Raw genomic sequence first — 27,560 nt, 5'->3', positions numbered from 1 at the left:
ATTAAAGCAGATTTATATAACTTCAGGGGAATTTTAAGGAATCTCTGGTTTGTTTTTCACTTTTACTGAGCATCCACCACTGCTCAAATTAATCTGATAGTTGTGAGTAGTACGCCAATACAATTCAAGACATTGTGCCATTATCATAGTCTCGATATTATAGATTTCTAAAAAAAAATTATTTATTGTTCATATCAGCTTGATTGTGACTGTTACCAAGTACAACAAGGTTAATCCAACCTTATTCGTATTATTTACACAAGCGTGAAGAGTCAAAACTATAGTTTATAATGATATTTGTACAGGCTTGGGGAGTAACGGAATACATGTAACAGCGTTATGTAATCGGCATACAAAAAACTGGTAACTGTAATCCGTTACAGTTACGTCAGAATATAAAGTAATCAGATTACAGGTGCATTTAGTTAAAAAAAAAAAAAAAGGAATACTATTAGGATAAACAAAAAAAAAAAAATTTCATTTAAAACCAAAGAAGTTTATCTTTTGACATAACACAATATAGGCAGCTGCTTGATTATAGTTCTGGTTCTCTCTTGCCAGTGCTGACTCACATGAGCAACCTCCTGGTGCAAAAGTTAATTTGGTAGAAATTAACATACATTGTTCTCTGAAATGCTTTTGTTAGGGTGAACAGTCGTCCTCTTTTTCCTGGACATGTCCTCTTTTTCGGACCTTAAAAAAGCGTGCAGCCAGGATTTCTACATTTGAGAAAATGACCGGGGTTTGGCTTTAGTTTCATTATGATGCATCAACTAAATGCTTATGATCTAATACTGAATCATGTGTGCGCATGTTTGCACTGCTTTAATCCTTCTCTGTAATTCCCGCCTTCTCGCACAGCAATCGGTCGATTATAAAAGGCTTGCAGCAAACTATTGGCCAAATTCCTGCCTATCAGCCATTAGCTTACTCTCAGCGAACACACGAAGGTGAAGCACTGTTGTGTACGGCATCAAACAGTTAGTTGAGAATAGCAGCAAATGACAGCTGTCCTGAGTCGAAACAATGCCCATGGCCATATAAGCTCATTTTTAATTTCATGTTCTCAAATTGCTTCGTATTACATGGCCATTCAAATCGGTGAATGATGGCAGAAGGTACATTTGTGCCATGTAATATTTTTATTTTAATCCATGGACATTCAAAAGTAAAAAAAAAAAATGTAAAATGAGTGAAAAATGTGAAAAGGAGTGAAATAAATTTTATTCATATATATTTATGTGATGCTAGTAGTGTGTCTTTTTCAGTGTATTAAAGTCTGCATTCATAGTAACACTGAATAGAACGCTATAACCCCCCCCCCCCCCCAATAAATAAATAAATAAATAAATAAATGAAAATGAAAAATTTAAATAAAAGGTGTCCGCTTTTTGGAAAACCAAACTATGGTGTAATGTTACCCGATTCAGGGACAGTGATTTATTTATTTATTGTCCATTTTATTAAAACAAGTCCAAACATTGAACATGTTTTTAAGCTCTACATAAAAGTATTTTAGATCATATTGCTTTTCTCTCTACTTTATTTACATATATGACCTTGAAGTAATCTAAAAATAATTATATTACATTACTTTCATATTGTGATACTTGTATTACGTTACTGACTACATTTTTTTTATGAAGTAACTTGTAACTGTAACTGAATACATTTAATACAAGTAACCCTCCCAACCCTGTGTTTGTATGACACAATCTCAAAACAAAAAATTAAGTTAATTTGATTTTGAAGAGCTTCAACAGCAAATCTCACCCCATATAGGGTTAATAAGCCCATTACCACTGTGTGATGGTAGGCCTCATTTTAAATCATGTTCAACCAGATGCAATAAGCATGTCATGTTTGCAAGGCAATGTTCTGCTGATCAGTGTATGTAGCGGCTGTGGCTCAGGTGGTAGAGCAGGTTGTCCACTAATCGTAGGGTTGGCGGTTCGATTCCCGGCCCGCATGACTCCACATGCCGAAGTGTCCTTGAGCAAGACACTGAACCCCTAGTTGCTCCCAATGGCAGCTGTGCTACCATTGGTGTGTGTGTGTGAATGGGTGAATGAGACACAGTATAAAGCGCTTTGGATAAAAGCGCTATATAAGTGCGCCATTTACCAGTGTATAGGCATTTAAAAACTAGAAGAAAGGAAGTGGCATGTACACAAATCACAGTCTTATTTCTCCACTGTCTGTGAGCTCTATGCCAACAGAAATATGTTCAAAATATTTCTGTTCTCTCGACTTGTGTAAAAATACTCCACTCTGCCATACCATACATATGGACTGAAGGTTGGACAGGTTGGACTATCAGGGAATGTCCTTATTGGGTAGAACTTTCTTTGTAACTTTTTGTTTCTCAAAAAAAAACAAAAACCACCACCACATTCTTTATGGTGTTTCACATAAATCCATACTTGGCCATCTTCTGTTTTCGATGTACAGTGCTGTGAAAAAGTATTGATTTCTTCTGTTCTTGTGTATATCTCATACTAAATAGTTTTAGATCTTCAAATAAAATACAATATAAAACAAGGGCAACCCAAGTAAACACACAATATAATTTGTTTTTTATTGAAGCAAAAAAAAAAAAATTATCCAACACCTATCACTATGTGAAAAACTAACTGTCCCCTTAAACTTAAAATCTGTTTGTGTCCCCTTTAGCAGCAATAACTGCAACCAAATGCTTCCGATTACTGAAGATCAGTCTTTCACTTACTTCTAGGACTAGGACTTGCTCCTATGCTTTGGATCATTGTCTTGCTGCTTAATCCTTCAGTTTCAATTTACGGACTGAATACCATACTCCTTTAGGATTTTCTGGTAGAGAGCAGAATTAATGTTTTCCTCAATTACTGCAAGTTGCCCAGACCCTGAAGCAGCAAAGCATCCCCACACCATCACACTTCCACCACCATGCTTGACCGTAGGTATGATGCTCTTTTTGTGGAATCTGTGTTTGGTTTAGGCCAGATGTAACGGAACCCTGTCTTCCAAACAGTTTCACTTTCGACTCGTCACTCCACAGAACATTCTCCCGAAAGGTTTGAGAATCATCTATTTGTGTTTTGGCAAAATTCAGATGTGAATTAATGTTCTCTGGGTTAGCAGTGGTTTTCACCTCGCCACTTTTCCATGGATGCCATTTTTGTCCCAGTGTCTTTCTGATAGTCATAAACAGTGATCTTTATTGATGCAAGAGAGGCCTGTAGATCCTTTGATGTTGTCCTTGGCACTTTTGTGACTTCCTGGATGAGTCGTTGCTGTGCTCTTGGAGGAATTTTGGAAGGTCGGAGATAATGGCTCTCACTGTGGTTCTTTGGAGTCCCAAAGCCTTTGAAATAGCTTTGTACCCTTCCTAGACTGATGTATTTCAATCACCTTCTTCCTCATCATTTCTTGAATTTCTTTCAGTTTCGCCATAGTGTGTTACTGGGTAAGATCTTTTAACCAACTGCTGTTGAAAAAGTTCTATTTAAGGGTTGATTTGATTGAACAGGGTTTGCAGTAATCAGGCCTGGTTGTGTCTAGTCCAGCTGAACTCCATTATGAATGCAGTTTCATAGATTTGGGGAATTAGTACCTACGGGGGCAAATGTTTTCACACATGCCCAGATGATATTGGATCACTTTTTTGCTTCAATTCAAAACTGCATTTTGTGTTTACTCAGGTTGTCTTTGTTTTATCTTAGATTTTGTTTTAATTTCTTATACAATTTAGTATGAGATGCACTAAAACAGAAAAAAATCAGGCAAATACTTTTTCACAGCACTGTATATGCTGCCACTGGGTCAAATCATTAACAAATAGGGTGATGCACAGCCTTACACATCTATTACCCCAGACAACAGTATTACTCTAAACACCCTGACAGACTGCCAAAACAAATGCTACCTGGATCAACAAAAACAGCCTTAAGCCTAATGAAGACAAAACAAAAATTCTTCTGATGGCACCAACAGAAAAAATGATCAAATTAGGAACCTTTTGTGTAATTCCTGATTCTGATTTATCTTTAAACTTTGATAAATTACTCAGTCAGCATTATTTCATTTAAGGAACATTGCATGGGTTAGAACTTATCTCAGCTTGCACAATGCTAAGAAGTTGGTACATGCTTTTCTCTTGTCTCATATTGATTATTGTCATTCACTGTTTAGTGCATTGCCACTCATCAGACTACAGCTTGTTCACAATGCTGCAGCACAGGTTTCAACAGACACATGTAAACGAGATCATATTGCACCAATCCTTACGACATTACACTGGCTCCCAATCTCTTTTAAGCTAGATTTTAAAGTCCTGCTCCTAATTTTTTTTTAAAGCTATGAACCATCATTCATTATTGATTGTCTGTCCTCTTATGTTCCAAACCATTTCATTAAGATCTAGTACTATATGATTTGCTAAATGTACTTAACAAGAAACAAAGTGGCGAAGCAGCCTTCTGTTTTAATGCTCCTAAAAAATAAATGATCATTCTAAAAAGCACCTAAAGACACTATATTTCTTTTTGTTTTGTTTTACTTTAGAATTATTTTTGATTTCTTCTTCTTTCTTTTTTTTTTTAATTAAATGTATTCTTATTTTTCTCAGGATTTCTATTTATATATTATCATTGCTGTTCATATGTCCCAATTTATTTTTTTTACATTTATTATTGTTATTATTATTATTATTATTATTATTATTATTATTATTATTATTATTAATACCCTTTTTTACATTCTAATTAATTTATAATAATTTTTTAAATGCATATTTTTATATAAAGTATAAATTAATATATTTTAAAGCTATATATTTATATAGCATAAACGTTTTCATTTTTATGATGCATGTATCTGCATCACAGTATCACTCTATATATATCAACCTCTGACCAATTCTAGCTTTAGAAGTGGAGATCAAATTAATTATTTTAACATTATTTAATTTTAGTTTGCCTTTCAGGAAGTATGCTTTTACTTCCTATTGGAAGTTCTATACTTCCTGTTATTTTGCTATCAGTTTTCCCCCCACTTTTTCTTCCTTCATGTTTTGATTTTGCCACACATTCAACTGGATTTTGAATCTTCTTCAAATATCCTATTAACATGCTTACTCAACTGTCTCCTCATGACTGAGCTGTGTTTATTTGTTGTTTGTCTAATCAATCAGCTAGACATTTGCTACAACATTACAGACTTTTGCTATTAGGTTACACCTTGTTCACAACATCTGAGATCTGGTAGAAACATTAGCCTAGTTAGGTAGTGTTCAGGCATATCGTGTGTGTGTGTGTGTGTGTGTGTGTGTGTGTGTGTGTGTGCTGTATTTAGCTGGGCTGCTATGTCTTGACTGATAGGGAATGCACAGATACCAAGTAGAGTCTCCACAGCACCGAGATGTGCTCTGGGATTTAAATAGGGTCTCCAGAGATTACACTAATTGCAGCAAAGGCAACATATGAGTGAAGATGTCGCAACTTCTTTCAAATGATCAAAAGTAGTGTCACTACACTCATTACAAAGAAAATGTGGACTCCTGAAAGCTGAGTTAAAAGCAGACTGTGTGGGAATAATTTGAAAACCAAATCAATACATAACTTGACAAAACATCTTTTTTGCCTGAGTAGCTATCTGTGTTTTCAGTGATCATCAATTATTTCAGCATTGCTTGGTTGTACAAGGAAGGGGTAGGTTCTTCTGCGGTGTTCAGTATAGAGTATGTTCACTTGTAGTAGCTATAGTGTGAATCAGGAAGACATGTCCTGCAGAGAACTGCCTTCTAGCTTTTGCTTTCCTTTTGACTGCAATACGCCGATACAGTGTCAATATATTTAGCGCTACAAGTGTTTTGTCGAAATTTGGCATTATCTCTTTGCAGATATCTGCTTGCGAGAATGTCCTTCCATTACAAACCATGCTTTTAACTTCCTGTCCCTTTGTAATTGAGGAAAGACATTAGAGTACAGATCTATCTGATTGAGTTGGTTACAGCAGATCATTAAAAGCCATTTCAGGTGTTCACTGAAAGAGGAATCCAGTTCTGTGCTGTAGGTCATTGAGATGAGATATATATATATATATATATATATATAATATATATATATATATAAATATAAAATTGTTGTTGTTTTGTTTGAGCTGGGTGCTGTTATATTGGAAGTACATTTTGACATTTAATGTCATTTAATCCTGTGTTTATGTAATCCTATTGGTCATGTGAGCTATGATATGCATTTCTTTCTCAGTCACAGCTGGTGCAGTGACTTTATACTCTCTCTTTTATAATCTACTCTAAACTCCTCTACAGGCAGAAGAGAATTTGTGCAGCGCCTGAAGCTTGAAGCTATACTTAAAGTGCACGATGGCTGTGTGAGTATCAAAAACTTATCTACTCAGGTTCATGTTTTACTTGATGTTTTCCCCCCCACAGTTGTTTTGTTTTATTTTTCCCTATGTGTAGATTCCAGCAGCTCTGTGTGAGACCTCTTCCCCTTTATCTGTTAATGACATGAACCAAGAGGATGATAGTCACCAGGCTTTAACTCTCACATCCCTGTCCCTACAGGATTTAGTGATTTTACGATCGCAGAAATGAACACAAACTCAAGGGAACTCCGCAATATTTGTATATTTCCAGCTAATTTTTCAAAATTAGCACAGATTTTGGCCAAGACGTGTCACGTGATGTCGTCACAACACATGAGTACAGCTAAAAGGTCTCATTTACCAACAGAAATACTGTGAAAGATCGTGCAAAACAATTCCGTGCAATTGCGATTTCGCCAATTCAAGTAGTTTTCCTCAAAAAAAACAAAAATCTTTCAAAAATTGAGAAAAGCAGCAGCAGTATTTTTACTGCCTCCTAGAAAAGATTGTTTAATCAGCAAACTGAACATAACCCTATATTTTCCAATTGAAGACACACTTCTCATATTTAGAGCAGCCTCTTTCTAATCAGCAATACATCACTTATGCGCAGAGTTGGGTAGTAACGTGCCACATTTACTTTGTTACGTTTACTTGAATACCTTTTTTTTCATTTTTTAATTTTAAAGTACTTTTAAAAGTAGGTTTAACTGGCCATACTTGTACACTTACTCAAGTTTATTTTAAATCACAGAAATGTACTTTTACTTTGCTACATTTGGTGGCGTTCCTCTATTCGTCCTCTATCTAGTATAATTTGTTTATATCATGTGTAACGTGGTCACAAGTCTCACGATATGCTGCAGTGGTCTAAATGCATCCGCAACAACCGCTCATTTTTTTAAGTGGCTCAGTCCTGGAGAGGGGGAAGAAGCAAGAGTCTCGAGGGAGGAAGGGGACACACACACACACACACACACACACTCGTGTTCTTTCTCTCTACACACACTTTCTCTTCTGTTCCATAGTCTATTCTTTTGTTCTCTGTTGTCTTGTTTAAATGCAGATACTGACAGGTTTGTGTTGTTAACATGTTAAGACAGTCAACCATTGGGAAAATGTTTTTTTTTTTGGGGTGTGTGTGAGATTTTGTGTTAAACGACAGGTTCTGTGTTATTGTACCCATCACGAGACTAGGACAAGCTGCTTCATCTTCAACCCAGGTTTTAAATCACGTAAACAGAACAGACAGACTTTCAAGGAGAGGTGTGACTTACAGGTCTCCATGTAGTCTGAAATTCAGGATTTTCCCTTCATTTTAATCAGATCCAAAGTAACTAGTGACTTGCTATTTGAGTAATCTTCTCATTGGATACTTTATTACTATTACTCAAGTAATTATTAACATTACTGTTACATGAGTAATTTTTTTTATAAGTAATTATTTTATACTTGAGTACAATTTTGGCTACTTTACCCACCTCTGCTTATGAGTCAGTGACCAATGTGATTCTACAGTGTTGTGTTATTTCTCAATGCATTATGTCATAGAGATGTTGCATCTTTTGCTATCTTTGTGAAAATCCAGAGTTTCTCTGTGATGGAATCAAAAGCATGTGAACAGTGATTAAAACTCAGTTTTTCAGAAGGTCTGAGATAAAATGGGTTTCTGTGATGAAGCTTTGTGTCGTCTGATATATAGTGGCAAGAAAAAGTATGTGAACCTTTTGGAATTTCATGGTTTTCTGAATAAATTGGTCATAAAATGTGATCTGAGCTTCACCTAAGTCAAGGGTATTGACAAATATAATGTGTCTAAAATAATAACACAAAAAAAAATTCTGATCCCTCTTGTCTTTATTGAGAACAACCAAAAAAACCTCATAGTGCTTGTGGAAAAAGTATGTGAACCCTTGTGTTAATGACCTCAAAAAGCTAATTGGAGTCTCGTTAAGAAAATGAGTTTGGAGGTGTGGACTACAGCTACTGTGACTGATAAAAACCCCTCAAACTTTTGGAGTTTGCTCTGCACAAGAAGCACACGCTTATGTGAGCCATGTCTCGCTAAAAAGAGCTTTCAGAAGATGTACAATCACTAATTGTTGATTTTACATAAAGCTGGCAAGGGTCACAACGTGATTTCAAAGACTTTAGAAATTCCCCAGTCTACAGTTAGGCAAACATTCTACAAATGGAGACACTTTGGGACTGTTGCTACTCTACCAAGAAGTGGGCGCTCAGTCAAAATGACACTAAAAGCACAACGAAGACTCATCAGAAAGGGCACAGCATATCATCATGAAAACATCATCCCAACCATAAAGTATGGTGGAGGAAACATCATGATTTGGGCCTGCTTTGCTGCATCAGGGCCTGCCCAACTTGCAATCATTGAGGGGAAGATGAAATCCCAAGTATATCAGACAATTCAGGATAATGTGAGAATGTCTGTACGTCAGCTGAAACTGTGTAGAAGTTGGGTGATGTGACAGGACAACGACCCAAAACACCGGAGCAAGTCCACAACAAAATGGCTTCAGAAAAGCAAAATCCGCCTTTTGGAGGGGCCAAGTCAGAGCCCAGACCTCATCCCAATAGAGATGCTATGGAATGACTTGAAGAGAGCCATACACATGAGACGTCCAAAGAATATGACCGAGCTAAAGCAGTTCTGCCAGGAAGAATGGGCTAAAATTCCTCCTGAACGATGTGCAGGTCTGATCCACAGCTACAGGAAGCGCCTGGTTGAGGTTATTGCTGCCAAGGGGATTCAACCAGTTATTAATTGTAAGGGTTCACTTACTTTTTCCACTGCCATTTTGAAAGTTGAATGAGTGTGTTCAATAAAGACATGAGGGATCAGAATTTATTTTGTGTTATTGTTTTAGGCACATTATATTTAATATATAATATAAAGGGTCAATACCCTTAACTTAGATGAAGATCAGATCACATTTTGTAACAAATTTATTCAGAAAACCATGAAATTCCAAAAGGTTCACATACTTTTTCTTGCCTCTGTAGTTTGGGGCCTGAGAAATGGAAAGGGACCAGAGTGCCACAGTCTTTGCAGGTTAAGTTAATGAAATATTGATTGATTTCTTTTAAAGGCAGAGATATGGGTGAGGGCTCAATTGTCTTTCAGCTGAATTCACTACAGGCTGCTATTGTTCGCTCTCTTACTTCAGTTCAGACTTCAGATTCAGAGCTGATCTGCTGTGGCAAATTGGCAACCATTTACTAGTATCCACTGACATTAGTTGTTAGTAGACAATGGCAATCAGTGGCAGATATCCTGAGTGGTCTCCGTGTGAGTTCAACAGACATCTGTTTCTCTGATTTTAAATAGGTTAACACCATATCCTGGAATGACACGGGAGAATACATCTTATCAGGATCTGATGACACTAATTTGGTCATCACAAACCCCTACAACAGAAAGGTAATTTTAGGCTTGTGTGTTATATACAGTGCCCTCCACTAATATTGGCATCCTTGGTAAATATGAGCAAAGAAGACTGTGAAAAATTGTCTTTTGTATTGTTTAACCTTTTGATATTTTGTTTTTTAAAAAAAAATCACAAAAATACTCTCCATTCATGGATTTGTTAAATATAGGTGTATAACAATTATTGGCACCCCTATGAATTCATATGAGAAAATATATATTTGAAGTATATTCCCATTGATATTGTATTTATTTATTTGTTTATTTGTTTATTTGTTTATTTATTTATTTATTGGTACACCTGGGTGAGTAGGAACAGGAAATTGTTCAACCGTGACTTCCTGTTTCACAGGGGTGTACATATGAGGTAACACAGGCCACATTCTCTTAGTCATTCACAACAATGGATAAGACCAAGGAATATAGCTGTGATGTACAGGAAATGGTTGTTGAGCTTTACAAAATGGGAAGCCTCTACTCTCATCCAAAAATAAACTGCATCTTCAGTTTGCCAGACACTACTGGAACTTCAAATGGAATCGGGTTCTATGGTCAGATGAAACCAAAATAAAGATTTTTGGCAGTAAACACCAGAGGTGGTTTTAGCACACACAGAGAGGTAGCCATATGGAAAAGTACCTCATGCCCATGGTTAAATATGGTGGCGGCTCTTTAATGTTTTGGGGCTGTTTTTCTGCCAGAGGATCTGGACATTTTGTTAGGATACATGGCATCATGGAGTGTATCAATTAGCAACAGATATTCAATGAAAACCTGACTGCCTCTGCCAGAAAGCTTAAAATGGACTGTGGTTGGATCTCCCAGCAGGACCGTGATCCAAAACATACATCATACAGCCATGGCCATCCCAGCCCCCTGACTTGAAACCCATAGAAAACCTGTGGAGTGAACTGAGAAGGAGGGTCCACCAGAGTGGACCTCGAAATTTGAAGGATCTGGAGAGATTCTGTATGGAGGAATGGTCTCAGACCCCTTGCCATGTATTCTCCAACCTCATCAGGCATTATAGGAGAAGACTCAGAGCTGTTATCTTGGCAAAGGGAGGTAGCCCAAAGTATTTACTAAAAGAGTGCCAATAACTGTTGCACACGTATATTTAACAAAACAGATTTTTTGATAAACCTGTGTTTTGTTTGCAATTGTTTTGATATATATGAGCGCAGACTATTTTTGTGATCTATTTTTTTTAACAAAAGATCAAAAGGTTAAACACTAGACAATTTTTCACAGCTGCCTTTGCTCATATTTACCAAGGGTGCCAATATTAGTGGAGGGCACTGTAGAGCTATGAGGTAATCTACTTAGCTGTGTAACTTAAGCCAGAATCTCGACTGTCCAGTATGAATAATGTACACACTTAAATGTGTTACCTGTCTACCAGCATAATAGCAATGTATGCAGTTAAACAGTGTTTATACAACCCCAATTCCAAAATCGTTGGGATGCTGTGTAAAATACAAAACATATCAAATGTTTAAATTGAGGAAATGTACCATTTTAAGAAAAAAATTAGGTAATTTTGAATTTGATGGCCGCAACACGTCTCAAAAAAGTTGGGACGGAGGCAACAAAAGGCTGGAAAAGTAAGTGTTAGTATAAAGAAACAGCTGGAGGAACATTTTGCAACTATTTAGGTTAATTGGCAACAGGTCAGTAACATGATTGGGTATAAAAAAAGAGTATCTTAGAGAGGCAGAGCTCTTTCTTTATAGTAACACTTACTTTTCCAGCCTTTTGTTGCCCCGTCCCATCTTTTTTGAGACTTGTTGTGGCCATCAAATTCAAAATTACCTTTATTTCTTTCTTAAAATGGTACATTTACTCAGTTTAAACATTTTATATGTCTCCTATGTTCTATTGTGAATAACATATGGGTTTATGAGATTTGCAAATCATTGCATTCTGTTTTTATTTACATTTTACACAGCGTCCCAACTTTTTTGGAATTAGGGTTGTATTAGAGTAAGATGTGCTGTAATTGAATTTCTATTAAATTGAGATACTACTGGTTCAAAGTGCAAACTTCTTAAACATATCAGTATAGTACACTACACAGAATCACGTTTTGTGTACTTCTCTAGATCTTAAGCTGATTGGTGATGTATATAAATATATCTTACCACTCTTTCCATTCTTCATCAGGTCAAAGCAACAATTCGGTCAGGTCACCGAGCTAACATTTTCAGTGCAAAATTCATGCCCCAGACTAACGACCAGCAGATTGTGTCCTGTTCAGGAGATGGCATCATCTTCTACACACACACAGAGAAGAGTCCAGACACCAATAGGCAGTGTCAGATGACCTGCCACTATGGAACTGCATATGAGGTATGAAGATGGTGCAGGTGATATTGTAGTAACACACACAGAAAATATAAATGTAATTGCAAAATTACATAAACCATTATAGCACAAAACATTAAGGCTTTATTCACTGCAATATATATGTGTGTGTGTGCGCGTGCGTGCACTCGTGCAGTGTGCCAGGTGCTATAAAGTACAGGGGCTATAAATAGTGACACTTTAAACTGTGCACCATTACATTTCACATTTAAACTTCATCATTTGAGGAGATTGTGAAATTAAATAGTGAGCTAACTTAGGCATACATAACTATAGATATTTTAATTGTCTCTTTACCATAATACCACATTTTTCACACTTTGTTGGCTGCAGGCTGATGAAAAATGACCCCGTGAAAGTCAAAGTCTTTATTTTGGGAGAGTGAGGTCACTTTGGATTTTAAACTTTGCAGCCTAAATTAAGTTTTAATCAAACTCAAATTTGGCCTAATTTAATTGCCTTTCAATGTTAAACTACTGAGACAAACTGCTGTACACCATGATACTGGACTAAAAATAGGGCATGGTGATGTGTTAGCAGTGAGAACCATATCCCATGATATGCTGACAAGTGTGGTCCTTCTGCCTTTTTGTACTAAATTGAGATACATTGCCAGTCAGAAGTTTTTGAGCACCCCCATTGTTTTTAAACTTAAAAAAAAAAATTCTTAAAGTTAAATGCTGTAGAATTGGAAAACCTAAGTAAGAAATATGTATATGTGAACCGAGAATTGTTTGTGCCTTTTTAAAACATTTTGGGATAGATCTAGCTTTAACTGGAAAAGGCTGATCTGGATCTTGTAGTACACAATATTTATACAATTGTCTTATAGCTGATATTAACATCGCCTAGTACCAACTTCAAGACAAATATAGGCTTACAGTAACTTGTTCACCAAATATGTGCACTTGTCTAAGTTACAGGGTGTCCCAAAAGTGTCCATATATATGGGGAATTAACACTTTTTAGCAAAATGTATCTTTATTTAAAAAATATCCTCTGTATGATTGGCCATTTCTTTGTAAACATGCACGGAGTCATCTCTCACACTCGTGATGAACTTGTTAACTCATCTTGTGCTATGCATGTAATTGCATGTCTATCGCAACCTTGCGACAGCTTCCTGATCCAGTCGTGAGAATGATTTCAATATGTTCTTCTTTAGTCAAAGGCATTCTTAAAGGCTATCTGGAAAGAAAATGTATATAAACTAAGTATGAAAAAAGACTTTTGGGTCACCCTGTAGAATCTGAGAGTGAGTAATGAATGAACCTATTAGGTACAATGATTTCAACATTTGATGGAATACCTGTGTTTTTTTTCACTCTTAATTGATTGCCAATGGTGTGTAATAAAAAAAAAAAAAACTGGAACAAAATATAGAAAAACATCCATGTGTCAAAAGAAATTAGCCATGTATGTTTTTTCAAAGGTGCATGTGATTTAAAAGAAAATGTCTTTGAAATAGCTTTCAGACTTGCAGGTAATCTACAGCAGTGGTTCTCAAACTGGGGGCTGCCAGATCGAGCCGAGGGGGCCGCATAGAATATTTATATTTTAAAAATTAATTTTACCTATATGTAAGTCAGGATTGTCAACCTTTGAACTGGGATGTACATAAAAATTAGAACTATTAATAAATTAAATTAATTATACAAAGCACACTAAGCTGAAACATCACCAAACAGAGACATCCGTTGATATACTAGTGTACATTACTGTTAGCCACATGACAATAAACTTATTTACAGTGGATATGTTTTTAGATGAGAGTTTTTTGAGAAAGTTAATACAGAAGAGCCTAGTGTGAAATTTAAAAAAAAAAAACAAATTGTGAAAATTGAATTACTCTAGGGGGCCACAAAGGAATGAACCTTACAAAGGGGAGGGGGGGGGGCTCATGCTGAAAATGTTTGAGAACCATTGATCTACAGTGATCCCATCCCATTACATACAGTGTAGTAAAAAGAGCAAAACACTTACAGTCTGCCTGCAGCCACTGACTAATTGCATGCTTTCCCCTGGCCATGCTAGACATGTAGTTCTTATGATTACTGTTAATAATACTCCAAAACAACAAATTTACTATTCAAATATTTCATACTTGATTATTAATTAGGAAGCCACCTCTAGAAACAATGCAGTAATTAGTCATTATTGCTTGCATCATGTGAACATATTCATGTCTTCTGTCTGTCTTATTACTCTGTCTCTAGATAATGACAGTTCCAAATGACCCGTACACCTTCCTGTCCTGTGGGGAGGATGGTACAGTTAGGTGGTTTGACCTGCGCATGAAGACAAGCTGCACAAAAGAGGACTGTAAAGATGTAAGAAAAATTGACTTGAAATGTACTTACATTTTGCATTCCCTTATTACTAAGCTTCGTGGAATTCCTCCATATTAGCTGAATTATTTATAATTAAATGGTTTCAATGTGTTCAGCTTTTTTGGCAGCCTGTCTAGCTGCATGTTCCTGCATTATTGTTTCTCATTAAATATCTCGCATCAGACTATAAGTACTGAGATAGCACAGGGCAGAGGTTTCAGCTCTGATCTGACATCAGATTCACTCACATTAACCTTTATTCTTGTCCCAAATTAAAAGAGGCACACCCACTCTTTTCTTGCCAGATCTTGTGAGGTGAAGGAGGCAGCCTCCATCCTGTATTTCACAGCCTACTATGATACGTGGTTTGACTGAGGTGCAGGTTGCTTTGTGTTTGGGCAATGGCACTGGGTAAAATAATACTTGAAGATCATATTCTTTTAGGGAGTATGTTAAAGCTGTCACAATGAGCTGTACCCTCAGCGTTAAGAAATACACCCCGTTTTGTCTACTAAGCACATTTTAGCTTTGAACTCAAATATTTGGTTATGTAGCATTTAATGAGGAAAGCATCTTGTATGCTCCAAACTCTTATACAATACATTATTTATGAGATTGCAGGCAGTTTGTCTTCTTACTCCTATCTTCCAGCATGCTTATTATGTGAATTGGGGCTTCTCCAACAAAAGACCAGATCTTACTCGTTTCATATTTGACATATCATACATACTTCTTGCCCTTCGCTCTTCTTACTCCCTAATATTCAATACTTATTTTGTTTCTTCTTCTTTTATTTCTTCTTCTTTTGTTTGGCTGTTTTGTAATTAGGATATTTTGATTAATTGCCGGAGAGCTGCTACCTCCATAGCCATTTCTCCCCTTGTGCCCTACTACCTTGCTGTTGGATGCTCAGACAGTTCAGTAAGAATCTATGACCGTCGGATGCTTGGTACTAGAGCTACAGGTGAGAGCTTTTGTTTTAATCTCAACTTTACTTTAAAGTGCCCCTATTATGCTTTTTCAGATATTACCTTTCATGTAGTGTGTTATAGAGCTGTTTGTGTGTCCCAAAAGAAAGAACCGATTCTGAACAGCTGAAACGAGTTGTTAGTAAATCCAGACTTACTTCCTGCACAAACCTACGTAGCTTGGTAGCTTGGTCTTCATTGGCTGTTTGCAAACAACGTGTACTTTGACCCGCCTTTGTTATTGCTATAGTATCCGAAGCACGAGCTGTGAAAGCACAGCTCTCTTCTGGAAAGGGGGCGGGGAGCAGCAGCTCATTTGCATTTAAAGAGACACACCAAAAACGGCGCATTTTTGCTTCCACCCAAAAAGGGGCATTTACAGCTTGGTATAATAAATAATCCGTGGAGTATTTTGAGCAAAAACTTCACAGATACATTCTGGGGACACCTGAGACTTGTATTACATCTTGTGAAAAGGAGCATAATAGGTCCTCTTTAATTTGCATGTAATTTCTGTTATATGCACCATATAACGAATTCCGCTAACCATTTTTTGTAAGTGGCTCGTTTCAATCAGCATCATGACTTAAATGCCAAATTCAAATGCTCATCTTGCTTAGTTATGTGTGATAATGTGATTGTTTTTTATTACTGTGGATCATTTTGAAATTGCTCTGTATATCATGGTGGTAACAGACAATTAACAAGCCACCCCTGATACTATAAATACCTGTAATGTTTCTTTTTTAAAGCAGCCTATATAAAGTGCTTTGAGTCTTGCTTTAGTTTCAGTCCTCAGTTTACTACTAAATTCCTTTTCCAAAAGATCCTTTTGATAACGAATTACTGCGGTTTGAGATCACTGTGCTTTGTAGTAGAAGTTCCTACCCTTTGTAGTAGTATTTCATAAGGTGTTTTAAAAAACAACAATTTATACCTTAAACAGAAAGGTTGCAACAATTAGTTTATTTTATACCTCGCTCACTACATACAGGTAACTACATGGGGCGAGGGACAACAGGTATGTGTGTGCGATTCGTCCCTGCCCACTTGTCCAACAAGTCCTGCCGTGTGACATCCCTATGCTACAGTGGCGATGGACAGGAGGTTCTGGTCAGCTACTCCTCTGACTACATCTACCTGTTTGACCCCAAAGATGACCAGGCCCGAGAGCTGAAGGGTCCGTCTGAGGAGAGGAGAGAGGAGGTTAGCAGCATAATCGATATGACCATCTGCTAAGGGCATAGAAATAGCTCACCCCAAGGGTCATAGGTACTGCAGAGAAACGATAATGCGTATTTGCAAATGCATGTTGGGGGACATGAGAGGTGATGAGGAGTCCGAAGTGAATATGTTCAGTCTGTCTCAGGTCATGGATGTAATAGATTGAACACACCCTGATCTGACTACTTATGACCTATGTGACTTGTATTAGTTATTAATGGTATACTGATTGAACAATTGAACTATTCTGAGGTGTCTGTAAACTAACCATCTTATGACTTCTGACCTTCAAATGATGAGGCTGGGCCACTAGACCTGGTGCTGTATGTGGGATTAAAGTTCAGGGAGGAGGTGGTGAAATGTGCTGGGTCATTGATACAGGGTCTCTCTGGCTTATGTGTATAGCAGTGTCTGTATTCCCCTATGTTCACATTCCTTTCCAAACAGAGCTGCAGATGCGGGCTATGTTCCATTGCAGGGACAGAAATAGACAATGGCAGTCAGAGTCAGAGAGGAGAAACCCTAAGGTCCCTCATCAAATTAAATTAATGGGAAGAATAGGCATCTTTTAAAATTAATTATTTTTTTTCCTCTGTCACTGTTCAGCCTACATTTTCACCTTATGAAATTTTCTACCTCTTATGTAGCTTTAGCTATTTTAAGCTGTAATTTTCTTCCCCAAATGTTTGTGTTTAAAAACAAAAAACAAGAAAAAAAAATGTATTCTGCAAAACATACAGGTAAAATGAGGTAAAATGAACCAAAAATTGCAAAGAATCATAAGAAAGAAGTTATGCCATTGCCTTCTCAGTCTGCACACCTCCTTTCTAGAAAGCAGTATATGATATATGGCATAGTTAAAACAAATATGTGTGAGGCTGTTATTAAGGGGAAGTGGTGGAAATTCAAGTTATTACAGAATGTTACAGGTTAACATAACTTCAAAAAGCCCTATTCATCTGTCAGGAGTACGCTTGATTCGATATGACTTATACAGTATACTGTAGGTATACGTATATGGCATATATTGCTATTGCCATATGCTCCATTCAGTTTGTGTGCTGTTAATGCATGAAGTTGTGCCAGCTACAAATTACAAATGAGGTCTGATATCTGGGTTAATATCTGAGTGCAATTACCAGTTACTGATTTTCTTCTGAAAAAATAGTTCAATTTGTTCTTCCAGGTGTGGCAGAAATAGGCCCTGTCAATTTAACCCTGTAGGTAGAGTGCTGGTAACTTAAATTTGAGTCCTAAGAGTTCAGGGTCATGACTGAAAGATAATCAGTATGTGTCTGAGTATGACACTTGGCAAAGACCCTGAATAATTACTGGTTGTACTCAACTGTAGGATACCAAATGAAATATCATCTAAATCTATGAATATCATTCGGAACTTTGTAGTATGTTCAGTATTCAGCACAGAGACTATTTTGACAGTGATTGACCGTTCTTGTGTTTCTTGTAGCTAAAGCAACCCCCAGTCAAACGGTTGCGTCTGAGAGGAGACTGGTCAGACACCGGACCTCGTGCTCGACCCGAGAGTGAAAGAGAACGAGATGGTAAGATAAAAAATGGTGGTCCCCTCCAACAGTACACACACAGTATACACAACACGTCAATCCAATTGACAGAAATATTTGTTTATAAAGAAGTGTTCGCACATGCAAAAAAAACGTTCTATAGATAGTTTGTTTTATTTATTTATTTTGATTTTTTAGAAGTTTTCTATTAAGTGTTCTCATTGCTTGTTCTGGTGTACTAATGTTTATATGTAAATCTAGAAATAGTGTTTCGTCAGAGGGATTTATTGCTACTTTTTTGTTGTGTTATCTTGCATAAGTTGTGTTTCTTTGTTATTTGGAATAGGGTTTGAATTGGAACACCTCCATTTACAATTGAACTTCTGCTCTGTAGCTTACAGACTTCTCTGCTCCTCAAAACAACTCGTGTCCATATACTCATTATTGAGATATAGGCAACAATCTTTTGAAGCACCTTTAAATCGGTCTTGCTATTTTTTTGTTCAAAACATGAATAAGGCACAGTCTACTTAGAGGGAGTTCATTAGTTTCTCAGTGAGAGCTTGCATTTAGAGCTGTCTTCCTATAAAAAGGAGAGCTTGGAGTGGTTTTCCTTTAGGTGACTTTGAGGTCTTGAAGTTTTAAGGTCATGAAACACTATTTTTTTTCACTTCAGGAGAACAGAGCCCCAATGTGTCTCTGATGCAGAGGATGTCAGACATGTTATCACGTTGGTTTGAGGAGGCCAGCGAGGCCCAGAGCAGCAGAGCTCGTCCGCAAACTCGGCCCAGAGGTATGACGTGCATCACCATATTGCTGTTAGTTTTGGTCAAAGTTTTCTTTTTTTTTTCTTTTATTTTCTTTTTAAACCAGGTCAAAACCTGTATTTTGTCTTTTATCTTCTTGTGCCCATGTTTTAACAGACATTTGTGGTGCATCTAAAGAATTCAAGGCCCAATAATAAGTAATATAGGGAGAACGCTTGTCATTATATGCATGAAAGATCTGGTTTGTCCGTTTTTTTTGCAGAGTAGATTGCAAACTAACAGTCAGGTTGTAGCATACATTTGTCTCTCTTGTAGCAACATGTCTGTGTGTGTGTCTCTCTCACTCTCTCTCTCTCCTTTTTTTTTTTTTTAATTTATTTTATTTATTTATTTATTTATTTTTTATTATTATTCTTTTTTAAAGAAATATAAGCTAAATGTTGCCTGATGTCTCTTTCTCCATAGGTGTGGCAGCTCGGCTGCTGGGGGCGGCTCCAGCTTCAGAGAGCCCCTCTCAGGAGCCTCTGGGGGCTGAAGGCCCCATGGAGGTGGAGTCTGCTACCTCTGACCATTCCTCCCCACCTGCCTCGGACTCCGCCCCAGCCTCCGCCCCAGCCTCCGCCCCAGCCTCAGTCCCAGCCTCAGCTTTGGCACAGCCCCTCCCCAAATCAATCTCATCCTCCTCCTCAGGTTCTTCTTCCACTGTGACAGTCTTGCCTCCCTCCACCTCTTCCTCCATGGACAACACTGCCTCCTCTTCTTCCCTGCTGTCCTCTCCAGACTCAGAAGAGCAGAAGAGCCAGGCTGAGGTGACGACCACCAGGTCAGCCACACCTACCCCTTCCACAGAGCCTGTTCTGTCTGGTAAGTATGCCATGACTGACAATTCATTACTTTTGCATGTCAGTATTGATCACATGGTCTCTATAAGTTGAGGACAAATACCAAATATGTATGATGTTCAAATCCATATGGCCTCAAACAGATGGACTCATAAAACCACCTTTTTTTTCCTAGTGTTGCAGCCACATTAGACTTGATTGAAAAATCAGGTGTGGGATTCATGTGCATTTGGTACTATAGTCAATTTTGTAGTGCAAAAATCATTGATTTGTAAAACAATTACAGTGTTGACAGTATGTCAAGACTTAGAAAAGTACCTCTTGTTTTGAATTCAGAAACCTCAGCCAAGGATGCTAAAATAATTTTACTGAGTGAAGTTAAAGAGTTTGACATACTTCAATTACAACATAAAACTAGTATTTAATACTGGTAAAATTTGGTAAAAAAAAATAAAAAAGTTTATGGAAAAAGTGGTTAATTTGTTTGAAAATATGAGAGAAATCATTATAAATCAAAATATCAATTAATTAAAAATGTGTTTGTTTTTTTTAATTACACTTAAGCGCTTAGGAACTCCTAAGCAGTCATCCATAGACCAAATTCCCTTAGCCCCTCATCAACATGGGGAAGATAAATACAAAGATAAAAAGTAGTTTTTTGAGGTTGCCAAGTGTCCAAATCTACAGCTGCCAATAGAATACTAATACTATGCCAATATAATAATTGGAAGGCATGCCAGTATAAAGCCTTTTCTTTCATACCATCACATCCCTATGCCCCTCAAGTTCACTGGACACTACTGGAGCCTGGGTTCTATGGTCGAATAAGACAAATATAGGTAAACAAAGATGGGTAAAAAGATTATTTGTTTTACAGAAAAGAAAAGAATGTTGTGGGGCTGCTTTTCCTTTTTTAAGTATATTAACCACAATTTTAAGATTAAGTCAATTAGCCATTTTTCATAACATTTCATATAGGCTATATCAGTATAGGCTAGTGCAGCTAGCTAGCCTTGGTAATGTAGTGCTTACCAGAAATGCATTGAAACTCCCAAATATCCAACACAAAGCAGTTTTTGTCTTGTAGTCATGTAGTCAAAATACCCTTCATTCTTTCCACAATTGCTCATCTGAAGAGGTTTTTATTCCAGTTCTAAAATGGGGAAATCATGCACTAGATACCACAATGGCTTTGCTCTAAGAGGCGAATGGGCGTTTTTATTAGTTGTTAAATTTTTATATTTTTGGTAATGTGTTAATTTTTATTATCCATTCTTGTTTTTAAAATTTTAAAGCTAAGACTGCTCATTTTAGGGGCATATTGATTTGTTATATCATCTGGGTTATTGTGAAATTTAGGCCACGTTTTCTGGTGACTGAGCTTTGGCAGCCCCACTCTAATAGTAACTTTAGGACTGAGATTGTAGTTAAATCCTTAGGGGTTTTCCCCTATTTCCTTTAAAGATGATGATTGTTTTTTCAAATAATCCACTATAAAGATGATTGAAAGTTGAATTGTATGTGTCTACAGTTGAGGCCAAATTTTACATACACCTAGGCCAAAAGTATTCAATTTGTCCACACATGTCATGTTTCCAAACATTTCCTGTGTTACGTCCATTAGGATAAGAGGTCATTTAAAAATAATAGCTAAGAGACAGATTTATTTAGGCTTTTATTTAGTGTGTCTGTATCAAATTTTCAGTTGGTCACATATTTACATACACTTTGTTAGTTTTTGGTTCTTTTGCCTTTTACTTGAACTTAAATCAAATACATGTGGTAGCCTTTCACCAACTTCTCGCAATACTTTGATTGAATTTTTGCCTATTCCTCCTGACAGAACTGGTGTAACTTAGTAAAGTTTGTGGGCCTCCTTGCTCAGACACACATTTTTAGTACAGTCCACAAATTTTCTATTCGATTCAGGTCAGGACTTAGTGATTGCCACTCCATTACTTTCACTTACATGTCTTTAAACCATTTTCTAACAGCATTGGAGGTATGTTTAGTATCATTATATTGCTGGAAGTCCCAAATGTAACCAAAGATAAGACCAAAGATGTAACCTAGATAATCCTCCTTCATCATGATGTCATCTGATTTCTGAAGTACATTAATCCCTTTTCCAGAAAAACACCTCCACAGCACGATACTGCCACACCCATACTTAACAGTTGGGATAATGTTCTCGAGATTAAGCCTCACCCTTTTTCTTCCATACATAGCTCTGATTATTATGGCCAAACAGTTAAATTTTTGTTTCATCTGATGAGAGCTCCTGTAAACTGCAGTCTGGCTTTTTATGCTTCTTAAAATAGCTCCTTTTAGGGCTCTCTTAATGGTGGATGTACATAATTTGGTACTTGTCTTGGGGTTCAGGTGAACCTTTTAGACCAAAGTTCTTTCATCCCTGACAGTTAATTTGTGCTTTTTTCTTGAATGATGCAGTGTCTGTGTGAGCCCAAGAGTTTTATATTTGCATACAATTATTTGTACAGATGTTTGTGGTACCTTTAGTTGTTTAGAAATTGCTACCGAAGAGGAACTAGACTTGTGGAGGTCCACAGTCTTGTTTTCTGAGGTCTTTGCTGAGTTGCTTGGAATGTCCCATAATATGAAGGGCAAACAGGCACTGGCTCTAAAGCTAAGACCTTTTACAGCCTAATTATAACAGTTTGCCAATAAGAAGCTTATAAAAGTCATTACATCAATTTCGGGAATCTTCCAGACTGTTTACGGAGACAGTCAACTTTGTGTTTGTAAACTTTTGAACCACTGGAATTCAGATATTGTGAATTAAAGCTGAAATAAGTCTGTCTGTAATTGATTGTTTTAAAATGACCACTGATGTGAAATTGATGCCCTAATTGACTTGCCAAAAGAAATGTATTGTAACGTGAAATGTGTGGCATTATGAAAACCAGAGGTTGAATATCTTTAGCCTACATGTATGTAAACTTTTGGCCTCTGTATGGCTTGAGTGTATCTGTCTGCATATTTTGTCTACTGTACCTGTGATGCAAGCAAAGTGAATGGTTAGTTCACAAATAACGTATGTATGACATCTTTAAGGCTGCTGCTTCTATCTTTTTTTCATCTTCATTTTACTAGTCTCCTGTGCCTCTTATCTACAATTTGCACTTTCTCTGCCTTTTCTTTGCCCTTCCTTTTTCCCTCCCTTCATATTTCCTGATCTTTTTGTCTCTGCTTTTCTGCCAGAATATGGTCCCCACAGACTCCCGGTAAGTTTAGTGTGTAGGCGTTTGCAGAGGCTGCTGCTTCTGACTGACCCCCCTGGGCAAGGCCAGCATTCAGCCTCTCGGGCCTCAGACAGCCAAGCCCAGGGCCCTGATGCACAGACCCGCCCACCAGCAGGTTACACTCCATGTTCACTAGCTAGCCATGAACCCTGCCCTGCTGCAGCCCTTTTCCATCTAATATATCCCACATCTGCTAGCTTTTTCTCCTCTAATGGCTCTGGTTTGTTGCCTAACTAGAATTTTGGAGCACTGCTTCTACTCCATGAAACTTAATACTGTGTATACATTCAAACACACTATTAGAGATAACTGTACCATTGATATGTTAATATCACCACCTCTTGATTTTGTTTAGGATACTCCAATACTATCTTGTATTGGAGTGTATTGGTACTCTGTTCACACAGTTGTCATGTTGATGTCTTTTTTTGCATGACACATAAGTATTTAATTCATTTTCATTTCTTTATTTAACCAGGTTAAAAAAACTCATTGAGATTAAAAATCTCTTTTACAAGAATGACCTGGCCAAGATGGCAGCAACAAATAACATAATTATATAAATTTACAACATCAAAGTTGGTGATGGAACAATTAATAGACTGAGAATTAAATAATCTGAAGATATTAAGTGCTCATTTAAACTGTGTAAAATAACTGACTTTTCTGTAGTCAGATGATTATTTCTAGTAATAATTTTAGTAATCTCCACATTATTTTCAGATTGAGACAATGACTTGATCGTTTTCCAAAAACTAACTAGATTATTCAAATTCTGTGATTAAATCTGATTTAGCCTTTTTAATTTGGGAAGTACTAAGATTTCTCAGGTTTCCTAAAGTGAAGGTTTCCACCTTCTAGCATTCCTATCCTGTAGGAACCTAGCTAACTCCAGTGTAAACCAGGGATTATTTCGGGCCTTCACTCTTATTTTACACAATGGCGCATGCTTGTTAACCAAAGACATAAAACTACTATAAACAAAATTCCATGTTAACGCCACATAATTTATTAAAGTAAACGACTCTAATCAAAAAGATACAAATCATGATGAAATGCTTGTTCATCAAAATGTTTTCTGTTTCTTGTAATGAGAATTTGAGGTCTGGACATTAGACGTTTGGTATCCCTCACAACACACAGCCATTAATGTCTAAACCGCTGGCAACAAAAGTGAGTACACCCCTAAATGAAAATGTCCAAATTGGGCCCAAAGTGTCAATATTTTGTGTGGCCACCATTATTTTCCAGCACTGCCTTAACCCTCTTGGGCATGGAGTTCACCAGAGCTTCACAGGTTGCCACTGGAGTCCTCATCACAGAGCTGGTGGATGTTAGAGACCTTGTGCTCCTCCACCTTCCGTTTGAGGATGCCCCACAGATAGTCAATAGGGTTTAGGTCTGGAGACATGCTTGGCCAGTCCATCACCTTCACCCTCAGCTTCTTTAGCAAGGCAGTGGTCATCTTGGAGGTGTGTTTGGGGTCGTTATCATGCAGGAATACTGCCCTGCGGCCCAGTCTCTGAAGGGAGGGGATCATGCTCTGCTTCAGTATGTCACAGTACATGTTGGCATTCATGGTTCCCTCAATGAACTGTAGCTCCCCAGTGACTGCAGCACTCATGCAGCCCCAGACCATGACACTCCCACCACCATGCTTGACTGTAGGCAAGACACACTTGTCTTTGTACTCCTCACCTGGTTGCTGCCACACACGCTTGATACCATCTGAACCAAATAAGTTTATCTTGGTCTCATCAGACCACAGGACATGGTTCCAGTAATCCATGTCCTTAGTCTGCTTGTCTTCAGCAAACTGTTTGCGGGCTTTCTTGTGCATCATCTTTAGACGAGGCGTCCTTCTGGAACGACAGCCATGTAGACCAGTTTGATGCAGTGTGCGGCGTATGGTCTGAGCACTGACAGGCTGACCTCCCACCCCTTCAACCTCTGCAGCAATGTTGGCAGCACTCATACGTCTATTTCCCAAAGACAACCTCTGGATATGACGCTGAGCACTTGCACACAACTTCTTTGGTCGACCATGGTAAGGCCTGTTCTGAGTGGAACCTCTCCTGTTAAACCGCTGTATGATCTTGGCCACCGTGCTGCAGCTCAGTGTCAGGGTCTTGGCCATCTTCTTATAGCCTAGGCCATCTTTATGTAGAGCAACAATTCTTTTTTTCAGATCCTCAGAGAGTTCTTTGCCATGAGGTGCCATGTTGAACTTCCAGTGACCAGTATGAGGGAGTGTGAGAGTGATGACACCAAATTTAACACACCTGCTCCCCATTCACACCTGAGACCTTGTAACACTAACAAGTCACATGACACCGGGGAGGGAAAATGGATAATTGGGCCCAGTTTGGACATTTTCACTTAGGGGTGTACTCACTTTTGTTGCCAGCAGTTTAGACATTAATTGCTGTGTGTTGAGTTATTTTGAGGGGACAGCAAATTTACACTGTTATACAAGCTGTACACTCACTACTTTACATTGTAGCAAAGTGTCATTTCTTCAGTGTTGTCAGTGTTATCACATGAAAAGATATAATCAAATATTTACAAAAATGTGAGGGGTGTAATCATTTTTGTGAGATACTGTATATCAGTATATTTGTGGGGTGTATTACTCAACAAAGATCTAATAAAGTTGATTTATCTGATCATGTAAAATTTACTGAAGCGGGACTTTGAATCAGCTGTGTTAAGTTAAAGATATCCAAAAAAAGATTTTTAAATTGTTTGAAACAGGGTATAACCAGTTCCCGTTAAAATCACCAACGAATAATACTTCATTAAAATCAATTTTTGAAAGATGCTGTTGTAATAAAGCAGATTCAGATTTTCTGATGGATGCCTATAACAACCAACCAACCAGATGTCAGATGAACTTCTTTAGAAAGCTCCATTTTTAAAGCTAAAAACTCAAACATCTTGCTAATCGATAAGATGCAGTTATCACCCTGGTGTGAAATTTATTAATTACATAAATTACATTCCACCTCTCTTTCTCGGGCGGTCACATCTAAACAGAGTGTAACCACTTATATTTATTTCCTTATCCGGTATTTCACTGCCTGTTGTATGTAGCTCCTTGGGGTAGGCCAAGATGGATGTTTTTTTTTTTTTTTCAGGTGATCCCTAATGCACTTCAATCATTTACAAGCTCCTGGTGTGACAAGATTTCACCTCAAATAAACCGAGTCGAGCCTCAGATACCATCCATTCCTTTCACAAGAATATGGCTTCAGTCTGCTGCTTGAGTGCAGGTTAAATTAAATTGCGTATGGCCCGGAGCGATTGATGGAAGTCTCTGAGATGCAGTTGCGCTAAGCTTAGAACATAACACCACCACCACTCAGCTGGCCGGAAATATATGGGTGCAATAACTAGAGATCAAATTGTGCACTAATAATACAATTTGTTCTTTATTGCTGACTTAAGTGCTTCAGTAAGGATTTTGTGGTAGAGCTGCAGTTCATGTGAATAAACCCAGAGAGCAGAAGTAAATTGATTGGAATGGGAATAAATCAGTTAATAAGTATTATAAAGGTCATCCGTGTGTCCTCCCGTTCAGCAGTGGCTCTGCTATGGTTGGCCTAAATGGACATTATTGTGGAAGCTGGCAAGTTGTGTGGCTGATTTTATGCAGTCAGAATTGAGGTGGAAGGTGGTTTTTATATAAAGGGTATCTGTGAATCTCGTTTGGTGTGTGAGGTTTCTATTAAATTCACACGCTGTTTTCCTGAAGTGGAAATATGGAAATTATAGTATTGGAACTGCAAGATATGACTTACAAAACTGCATCGAGAGTAAAATGTGGATATTAAAATGTCAGTAATGAGCATTACAGCTCCTGTTATTTTGTTACTTTTATACATTTTAGTCTTTAACATGCGAGATGAAGCTGTCTTTTAGCATTACATATTAGGCATGAAAACTAATTGCGCTATATCAGTGTACATTGTTCTGACTCTACTAAGGGCTTCCTTCTAGACATCAACTGATGACCTGCTGTCAAGCTTCATATCCTAAGCTGTGAATGGCATTAGTGATTAAGCATTTACTTTGGACTTAGTAGCTGTTTTTATGCAGGACACTTCTTTCTTATCATTTGGATTCTGCTTGTGCTGCAGTATGATGGCTGTGTAGTAGACCTGTAGTATCGGCCCCGGGTTCATCGTTTCTTTGCTCATTTCTTTTTACTATTTGCTTATTCAGTACATTTTGTTTGTGTTACAGATTCTCCTTCGTCTGCGGTAAACAAACAGCTTGGATCCATGACTCTGGATGAGCAGCCTGGTGCGTCACTTCCCCTCTTCCGCCATTCTTCCCTTCCTTTCATTCCCTTAATTTAGCTGTCTTTTTTCTGTCCCCATGCACTTTTTGTCACATTGGGACAGCAGTGTCTTTTCTTTCTATGGCACCAGCATCATAAGTCAATGGACAGGTCCTTAAAATC

The 27,560-nt window shown here is 37.6% G+C and overlaps 1 protein-coding gene across 5 annotated transcripts in view; it reads left to right on the top strand.

The window, feature by feature from the left end:
- Positions 1 to 27,560, top strand: part of dcaf6 (ddb1 and cul4 associated factor 6) — a 38,212-nt gene that overhangs the window by 3,104 nt on the left and 7,548 nt on the right. For 4 of the 5 annotated variants that reach the window (XM_053626840.1, XM_053626838.1, XM_053626839.1 and 1 more), the window contains exons 2-12: positions 6,308 to 6,369; positions 9,716 to 9,808; positions 11,978 to 12,163; positions 14,395 to 14,508; positions 15,337 to 15,472; positions 16,471 to 16,682; positions 18,169 to 18,262; positions 18,900 to 19,016; positions 19,456 to 19,854; positions 23,055 to 23,210; positions 27,341 to 27,400. In XM_053626840.1, coding sequence (XP_053482815.1) covers positions 6,308 to 6,369; positions 9,716 to 9,808; positions 11,978 to 12,163; positions 14,395 to 14,508; positions 15,337 to 15,472; positions 16,471 to 16,682; positions 18,169 to 18,262; positions 18,900 to 19,016; positions 19,456 to 19,854; positions 23,055 to 23,210; positions 27,341 to 27,400 — 1,629 coding nt within the window. The remainder of the gene's footprint in view (positions 1 to 6,307; positions 6,370 to 9,715; positions 9,809 to 11,977; positions 12,164 to 14,394; positions 14,509 to 15,336; positions 15,473 to 16,470; positions 16,683 to 18,168; positions 18,263 to 18,899; positions 19,017 to 19,455; positions 19,855 to 23,054; positions 23,211 to 27,340; positions 27,401 to 27,560) is intronic. The other variant, XM_053626841.1, reaches the window with a different exon arrangement.

Source organism: Ictalurus furcatus, chromosome 6 (genome assembly GCF_023375685.1).
Source record: "Ictalurus furcatus strain D&B chromosome 6, Billie_1.0, whole genome shotgun sequence".
In the NCBI taxonomy this organism is placed as follows: domain Eukaryota; kingdom Metazoa; phylum Chordata; class Actinopteri; order Siluriformes; family Ictaluridae; genus Ictalurus; species Ictalurus furcatus.
The sequence above is the reverse complement of the archived record's forward strand: the minus strand, read 5'-3'. Positions and strand labels throughout refer to the sequence as shown.